Source organism: Frankliniella occidentalis, unplaced genomic scaffold, assembly GCF_000697945.3.
Source record: "Frankliniella occidentalis isolate FOCC.00 unplaced genomic scaffold, Focc_3.1 Scaffold1143, whole genome shotgun sequence".
NCBI classification, from domain to species: Eukaryota; Metazoa; Arthropoda; class Insecta; order Thysanoptera; family Thripidae; genus Frankliniella; species Frankliniella occidentalis.
In genome coordinates, this window is record NW_026268249.1 from 24,939 (window position 1) to 33,545 (window position 8,607).

General features: G+C 44.3%; 3 protein-coding genes across 4 annotated transcripts in view; 1 reads left to right on the plus strand and 2 right to left on the minus strand.

Moving 5' to 3' along the window:
• Window positions 1–530: 530 nt before the first annotated feature.
• On the minus strand, window positions 531–4,783 carry LOC113205994 (CDK5 and ABL1 enzyme substrate 2). Of its 2 annotated transcripts, XM_026421855.2 has the most exons (11): window positions 3,962–4,783; window positions 3,730–3,884; window positions 3,456–3,630; window positions 3,245–3,368; window positions 3,041–3,165; window positions 2,871–2,906; window positions 2,346–2,431; window positions 2,118–2,269; window positions 1,913–2,019; window positions 1,616–1,820; window positions 531–1,522 (listed from the first exon to the last, which is right to left on the minus strand). In XM_026421855.2, exons 1-11 carry the CDS (start codon window positions 4,330–4,332, stop codon window positions 1,382–1,384), a joined length of 1,677 nt encoding a protein of 558 aa, XP_026277640.1. In that variant the 5' UTR covers window positions 4,333–4,783; the 3' UTR covers window positions 531–1,381. The 2 variants fall into 2 exon arrangements, with proteins under 2 accessions (XP_026277640.1, XP_026277642.1); XM_026421857.2 differs by lacking the exon at window positions 2,871–2,906.
• A 114-nt stretch (window positions 4,784–4,897) lies between these two features.
• LOC113205986 (uncharacterized) lies at window positions 4,898–6,430 on the plus strand. The gene is made up of 2 exons (XM_026421837.2): window positions 4,898–5,179; window positions 5,312–6,430. Exon 2 carries the CDS (start codon window positions 5,415–5,417, stop codon window positions 6,048–6,050), a length of 636 nt encoding a protein of 211 aa, XP_026277622.1. The 5' UTR covers window positions 4,898–5,179; window positions 5,312–5,414; the 3' UTR covers window positions 6,051–6,430.
• A 767-nt stretch (window positions 6,431–7,197) lies between these two features.
• LOC113205974 (trypsin-1-like) overlaps window positions 7,198–8,607 on the minus strand; it is a 3,718-nt gene continuing 2,308 nt past the window's right edge. Inside the window, exon 5 of the mRNA XM_026421820.2 lies at window positions 7,198–7,572. Within this exon, the coding sequence (XP_026277605.1) occupies window positions 7,264–7,572 (309 nt within the window). The 3' untranslated portion in view covers window positions 7,198–7,263. The remainder of the gene's footprint in view (window positions 7,573–8,607) is intronic.

Sequence of the window (8,607 nt, forward strand, 5' to 3'; positions counted from 1 at the left end):
CCGTGCCTTGTCCTTGCCGGGCTGCTGGGCTGGGCTGCAGCGGCAGAGCTGCTCGGATGGCGGGGCGGCTCGCTGCACTGCTGCTCTTCATTCGCGGTCGCACATCGCTTCGCAGGAGGTGATTCGGGGGGCTTGCGCCTCTCGTCGGGATCCTGCTCCACTGCATCTTCTCTTTCTCTTCGTTTCCCTCCCCTCCCTCTCGGCACGGCGCGCCCTTGGCCCCTATTCCACCAGATCCTATTCGCACATGAACCGCGACACGCAGCCGCGGCGGCAGCAGTAGCAGTAGCAGTAGCATCAGCAGCAGCAGCAGCAGCAGCAGCAGCAGCGACAGCAGCGGCAGCAGCATCAGTGGCAGCAGCAGTAGCAGCAGCAGTAGCAGCAGCAGTAGTAGCACCGGCAGCAGCATCAGCTTCAGCTTCCAATCGCACGTGTTCCAGCAGCGGAGCGTCACGCTGCCGGAAGAGAGGACGACACTGAGGGAACAGGAGCTGGGGGCGAGGGCAAGCAAAGAAACATACACTGGCGAGTTCAGCATTACAAAGTGTATTTGTACTATGTTCTCTTTTCCTATCTAAATAGTATCTCTGATGTGGTAATCACAAATTTAAAAAAACAACTAAGAAAACCTTTGAAAACAGTAGAAGTACAGGCCAAGTGCAAGGATTCAGATATCTCTGCATTTAAAACATAATGTTTGCATTTCTGAACAGACGCAAACATGTACAAGTACATGATTTTAAGTAAACTTTAAGAAAAGGACAACTTTCAGTCGTAGGTAACACCTAAACACTGATAATTAAATTGTTCAAAGTCACATGAGAAAGATTGGTAGATGTAATTTAAATCTTTCTTTTGAAAACTAATACAAGGTTCTAAAATACACATTACAGTACTCCAGAAAAATAAAATTGCTGAATACAGTCAATCTTATACTTCCCATAAATGATAATAATAATATTTAAAAAAAGTCTTCAACAAAGAGGTACCAGACCTACACATGCTGAAATAAAGAGCCCTGAATCCGAATAATAATTTTATGTTACTAAGTACGTGAACAAATAAATTTCCCTACTTAATCATATTTTGGCCAAATTCAGAAGTCAAATTCACATTCAAAAAACTACAAATTAGGCAATGAAAACAAAAATTGTACAATACTTCTTGACTAGAAATTTTGAACATTTACTTAAAAGCACCATAAAAGAGGTACCTAAATGCAAACCAGCAGCACCTTAACATATTCTTGTTAATTTCTAGTGTTTAGCATCAAACTTTGTAAAAACAAAACAACAAAAATTCTTTTACATTTAATAAAAATGTCTTATCATGCCGCTTTATTATAACTGCATTAATCTTTTGAGATCACAGTCAGCAAAATTTAAGATTCGTATATAAGTCGCTGATAGTGTGGGAAAACTTCCCAAGTAGGTATATGCAAACTGAATTCTAAGGCAACAAGAACAGCAAACTCAGATAAAATAAGTTCTTTCCTATTAAGACGAAAAACGCTTTCTGTTTTCTGAAACCAAACACAAATACAAAAATTAATTTTTAAAAGATAACCACATTAAAATAATAATGTACTCTAAAATAAACATCGAATAGCACATACCTCTATTAGCAATTTTAGCACATCACCCTTAACATCATTTAATTTTGCAGATAAAAGTAAACAGGCTCCAGCACACAGCTTACGGTTTTCCTTGTTGATCAGATTAGCCAATATTAACTTTTCAAAATAAACGTATGCTTGAGCAACAGTCAGCAAATCCATTCCACATTCTGTCTTGGCAATTTTCCTCATTTCTCGCTTGATACTTTATTTTTTTATAAATAAACAAAAAGAAAATTTTAACACAAGACCAATATGATTAAATTAGATTAGATTAAATAAAATGTTGTCTCTTACCTGCGTAATTTACTTAATGTAAGTTGTATGTGAGGGAATTTAGCACGAAACTTATCATTTAACTCTTTTTTAAGATCAGATGGCCGTACATAATCAATGACTGATGTCTGTAATATATTAAGTGCGAAATTAAGAAATGACAGGTTTTTGAAAAGTACTACTTGTAGGAATTGTACAATGGAGGAAGCTCCTCACAGCAACTCACCATGTAGGAGGCAAAAGTTAGAAGTGTACGATGCTTTCCAGCAATAAGCTCAGGATCATCAAGGAGATTTGCTGAATAATGAACTGAAGATGGGTTTACAGGATGAGACAAGTGCTGCAAGTGTCCAGAGCTTTCTTCCCAATCAAAATTTCCTGTGATAAAAATACGTAATGTGGTTCTTACAATCTTGTCAGTTTTTATAGACCTGTGCTTCATAAGGATGTTTACCTTTAATGTCATTGTAAGAAACAGGAGGTGATCCGGGAACGCTGTGTACATTAGAGCGATGAGTTGAGCTGTCATAAGAGAAGCACCTAAAACCAGACACAAAGGAAGCTGCAGATTATGAGGAGAATAACACTTGTACACATAGCAAGAGAATTTGAAAATAAGAGCAAGGAAGTCAGTTCTGTAACAGAGCTTGATCCTCACAGAAAACGTTCAGCTGCCCTCCACCTTAGAGACATGCACATTTTTAGTCTGGTTAACAGTATTTATTTGAAAACTTAACTCTAACACTTTACGTACACCAAGTAACAGCATGCAAAGAAGATAGAGATTATTGAAACATGATTGACCCACAAAATTAGGTAAAGTTAAAAATCTTTTAGAACACCACTGCAGTTGAGAAGATGCAGAAAATTACCAAAAAGGCAGACCAAAATGATTTCACTTTGTACAATACAAGCAGAAGAGAAAGATTTCAGATTTTCCCTCACACCAGATAGAACCATAGTTTTTAAAATTCATTACCATTTTCCATCCTTCAGACCTAGGAATTCCTTAGTCCTGAAAAATCAGAGTATGAGTACATACTATTCTATTTCTATCTTCTAACATCATAATGAAAAATGTACTCTAATGGTCACATAACTTAATTTTACAATGTAAGTGTTAGATATAGTTTTATGAGGGAAGTTTACCTTGCAAAAGAATGGTTTCTTGAACCAGATGGAAATGACTCCACTGCCTCATACTCTGGCAAATGTACCTTCCGATCACGAGAGAAGTTTCTTGACGGAACAAGAAGTTGGCCGTAAGATATTTCCTAAAATAAATGTCAATGTCAAATAGGGATATTGATTGCTAAAAACTTTCTGCAAGTAGTGGGTTTTTCAAACACTTACTTGGCCATCTTGTCCCCTTTCAAGGCCCAGAAGATCAAAAGGATCCAGGCCATCATTGATTGATGACAGAGGTCGTGGTCCTGATGTGTTACGTCTTCTTTGCCCTTCTTTTCGCATATCATTTCTGCAACAGAGACATTTTATTCGTAATAACGCAAAAACCAAAAAAATGTTCGCATTTACTTTTGTTTAGTTGTTCAATGTTACAAACCTGAATTGCCTTCCTCCTTTATTGTATGGAATTGATGAAAAAACGAGAAATGGTACTTTGTGTGCCGAAACTAGAACAATTCTGTCATCTCTAAAATGCTGACCTCTGCGAGGTTGAATCATACGAACTTCTCGTACTTGAAATGCATCTTGAAGTGTTTGAGTTTTGATACGATCTGTTTTGGAAAAAATATAGGCAAATAAAGTATTTTATTCCAAAAAGAATACCAAACATGTTTGAGAAATATCTAGAATAAGAGCTGGAAGGTGCTTACGTGAACCAGATATACCCGATATACTCTCACTACTGCTGTAGTTGTGATGGTGCTTCTCATCAGTAAGAGAACCTTGATGGTATACCAAGCGCTTCCTGTGGCTCATTGAGCCTAGGCGCCTTTCAAAGCCAGACTCACTTCCAGTTGTACTTGTTCTACAAAACAAGTTCAAAGCACCCATTTCAAACACAATCCAACAATTCGATATGATAAGATTGACATGAAACTTTACCTTTCTCGAAATGGAGTGGATGTCACTTTAGAAAATACATCCTGATCAGCTTGTTTGAACGGGGTGTGATTGAGATCAGTAACTTGACTATTCAGTCGAGTCGGACTCCTTGCCAAGATGGGAGAACGTTTAACAAAGAGAGTTTTGGTATCTCGTATGGGGGTTTCCTTAGGTTGAAGCTCTACTTTAGGAATGCATTCATCATTTTCTTGGGGATCAAGTGCTTTGAAGGTGTTGCTGGCTGATGTTGAGTTTCTTGAGAAAAAGCTAAAGTTGGTGTCACTATGGGTGCCATCTAATGATATGTTCGACAAGAAACTTAAGGCGGCAATTCTTCGTCTGGAACGATTTCTCTTCATTGCGACAGCCATCGCAAATTGCAGCAGAATCACCGTTTTAACTAATTTTTAACTAAAGGGGTAACATAACCAAGCCAAGTGTTTACCATACGTTATGAGGGTTAACATCCAACACCTGGAATTTAGACTCATGACAGCTACGTCACTTAAAAATGCGCCAATGTAAAATACACAATTTCATTACTTTCAACTGAAAAAGTACCCCACAAGTGAAAATTTAGTAAACCGAGATCAATTTTTGTTCACGTTTCTAAGTTTGCCTGATAACGTCGGCTGCTTGCTAATCTTATCATCAGTGATCAGTGGTACCACAGACCAATCCCTAAAAGTCACTTCTTTATTCTTTTGCGCCAACTTCTTTATTCCCTGTTAGAAAAAGACAAAATTCCTGAAACTTTCAATGATTTTCTCGGAAATCAAGCGACAAGGCCTTTATTCAGAACGTGTGTTAACTTTTAAGGTTAACGAGTGCACCGTGCAGGTCGTGGTGCAAGACTGGCGAAACTGGAGGGGAATTGAGTGGTGGGGGCGGTGGGGGGTAGTGGGGGTGTGGGTGTGCAATTATGTACTTATTCGCGGACGCCAGGTAGTTATCTCTGCCTAAGCAGCTACCCGAAATCATAAAAACCTTCTTTTCTTGACAGAAATCCCAGAAAACACAGTTTACCAACCGATAAACAACTTCCAAACAACACGGCATTCACTGCGCCATTGAAACAGACGAGCGACGAGCAGACTACACTTCTCAGGGAAACTAGGATCAAGAGGAAACTCACTCAACGCCAGAGTGTCAGTTGTCGGTTGGTTGTCCAGGTCAAGAGAGCAGAGCAGATCTCCTTCCACGCTCCCATTGTATAAGGTATTCCGGAGAACGGGTAAAGAAGAACAGCACGAATAACAAGGTGGCCCGTGATTCGTCGCCCGGTCTCCCCCTCCACTTGAGCGACAAATCACAGGCCCCTTTGTTATTCGTGCTGTTCTTCTTTTCCAGTTCTCCGGAATACCTTGTTGTGTTGTGTCCGATCCAACCCCGCCTGGGATAGGAGGGGTCGTCACGCTCATCCAAGGAAGCAAGCAATACCGGTACTATTACCATGCCGCCCAACAGGCCCATGGTTCCAGCTGAAGCCCTGGAGGGTGCAGTGCAAATCAAGGTGGAGGTTGAGTGCGACGAAGAGAGCCTGATCTGCATCCCCGCGGCCGGCGAGGACGACGAGGAGCAGGTGCTCCACATCGCGCTGGCGGCGCCGGCAACCCAGGCCGAGGTGGACGCCCTGTGCGAGGCGATGGAGGGCATCACCATGACGTGCGAGTTCAAGTACGCGCACAGCAGTGCACCGACGCGCGACCTGGTCGTGGACAGTTTGTTCAACAAGTTGGCGGAGCACGACTCCGCGCACCAGGCGCTGCGGCCAGGCGCCGTGCTCGTGCGGCGGGTCGGCGGCGAGGGGCTGATGGAAATGGAGATATACCTGAGGGGCGGCAACAGGGCCCCCGGGCCCTACTATGGCGGACCCCCTCATCAACCTCAGGGTGGCAATGGGGCGCGAGTGCTGGGTATTGTGACCAACCACTACGACCACTGGCTCCAGCCCAACATCTGCCCCGGTGATGAGTACGAATGTGAAGTTGGGCAGTGCGTGGACTGTGAGAGGGGTGACAGTGCTGAGGTGACATTCATCAACGTAGATATCCTGGAGGAGGAGGAAGAGGAGGAGGACGACGACTAATCAGGCCAACATGATTATTGTGGAAAGATCGCATGTTTTTGTTGCTTTAGTTTGTTGTCTTCTATTTTGTAGATTTTTTCTCGACGTTTGAAATGTCTCTCCAATTGTTTCAATCATAATTTCTTGTACGTGGAACCTTCAATGTACAGCCATGCTTTCGGGTTGCCACCCTTTTCCATCAAGTGGTTGTGATTGATCATTGCATACACTGCAGAATTCATTTGATGTGCTGTTCATATTCTGACGTTTCTTTGTTAATCTTATTTCTGAAGTGTTTGTATAACCTACTTTTTCAACATTTCTGATTTCCACCTCATCATTATGTGATACTATAGAAAATCCATGTGTTTTGTATATATAAATAGATTCATAGATCAGAATTTTTTTCCTGTCGTTATTAACCCTTTTCTTTTTCTAACTCTGCAAAAGAATGTAGGAGTTTGTGATTTGTCAACCATATGCATTTGGGAGCTAGACATGAGTCATTGAAAGCTGTAAGGAAACTGCCAGTCGTGCCATGACCCATGGACTGCCTAACTTTTGTACTGCGTGATGTCAGGTCTGTCCTTTGCAGATGTAAAGTGCACCCAGTGAACGCCTCGGAGATAGGCAGCCCATTCGACGTTTCCCTACTGTACTCTCCTTAAGTACCGATAACGGTTGGAAATGGAGGGGGGAGGAGAGGGGGCCCGGTAGTCTAGAGGTTCGATTGAAACTATAAGAAAACCGAGAAAATAGACGTCGGCAGTGGTGCTGCAAGCTCCAGTTTCTTCGCATAATTTTCTTCTATTGTAACAGGATACCTAATCTACGCACTGAACTTTTTAAAAGGCAAATTCCTTATCTGCTCGTAAAGAAACGTTTATGCCTAATTTGGGATGGCGCAGGTGTCGGATGTCCGAAAAAAATGTGACGTGGGGGAGGGGGGGAGTCAACGAAAAATACAGCGGTAAACAGAGGGGTAGTTCAGTTCAAACGGGTCATTTCCCTTGTTGTTCTATCAACTACTATCCGCACGTGTGTGTGTGTGTGTGTGTGTATGCGTGGGAGAGAGAGAGAGAGAGAGTTCTTGGAAAAACGGGAGACATGGTAAGCTGGAGATCAAGCATCAGAAGATCTCACCCCCCCCCCCCCGAAAAACAGCAAATTTTCTTGTTACTAGTTTTTATTAGACGGCGGGATGGGCCTTCCCTCCGCCGCCTCTGCCGCGCGCTTACACGCCCGACACGCTCTGGATGAAGGCGCGCAGGTCCGGGTTGGACACGCGCGAGTAGATGCCGGGGACGCCCTTGCGCGCGCAGCCGTAGCCCCAGGAGACGACGCCGACGAGCTGGGTGTCGCCGGCGGCGTCCCTGTGCACGAGCGGGCCGCCCGAGTCGCCCTGGCACGAGTCGGCGCCGCTGCGGCCGGCGCACAGCATGCGCTCCGTCAGCCCCTTGCCGTAGACGAGCCTGCACGCGCTGCTCGTCAGCCCGACGAGGCGCACGGCGCGCAGGTTGAGCGCCCCGGAGTAGCCGCCCTCCTGTGGGCGGACAAGACGAGGTAAAGCTTCGGACTCTGGCGCACTGCGCACTGCACCGCGAGCTCTGCGGCTCCCCTCTCCCCTGCGGTGCGGTGCCCGAACAGCCACACACTCAAGGGTCCGCTCTGTGCTACATGGTGGTCCACAGACCCCTTCCTTCATTTTGCTTATACTGTACCGCATGCAGGCGTGCGGGCGGGTTGCATACTCGCACGGAGGTGCCGCGGTGAGGGACGGTAACCTCCGTGAAGTTGGCCCCACCCATTGCCGTACTAATTCCGCCGATAGTACCACGATTTAGTACGCAATTAGTATGTGCGAACCATACTAAAATTAGAATTAGTACGGAATATTTACTAGCTTAAAAGTCAATCCGAAGTTGGGTGGGGCCAGGTTCACGCTGGCCCCACCCAAATTTGTACGGGCTGTGTGACTAGGCCTATCATTTAGTACGGAATTAGTATGTTCGATCTATGCCATTTTCAGAATTAGTACGGCCATTCTTCAGGTACTTCTCGCAGGTGCAAGGTGGTGGGGCCAGCTTCACGCTGCCCCACCCAATCACCGGATCGGCTCAACGAGTACAACATTCTGACCGGCTGAATTAGTACGTTCCGAATATCCCATCCCCAGAATTAGTACGACCTTCTAAGGTACCAAAATTTAACGTCAAACAGCGCCGGACGCCTGCAAACGCCTGGGTAGGCAACCCGCATCACTCGCCCCACCCAATTTAGTACGGGCTCCGCAACTGGGGCTATCTTTTAGTACGGAATTAGTATGTTCGATCTATGCCATTTTTGGAATTAGTACGGCCCTCCTTCAGGTACTTTTCATGGAATCACATATATCAAGAATCAAATCCTCGATGGTTGGGTGTAACACTCCCAGATTTTGAAAACGCTTTGACCGATAATATTAATCTTTCGTACATAAACTTCGATTAGGGTACGGCGACGTTTTGTGTAATTTCAATTTATTTGCGCCGAACCGTTCCTGAAGTTGCACGACAGAGGGAAAATTTTCCGCATCTTA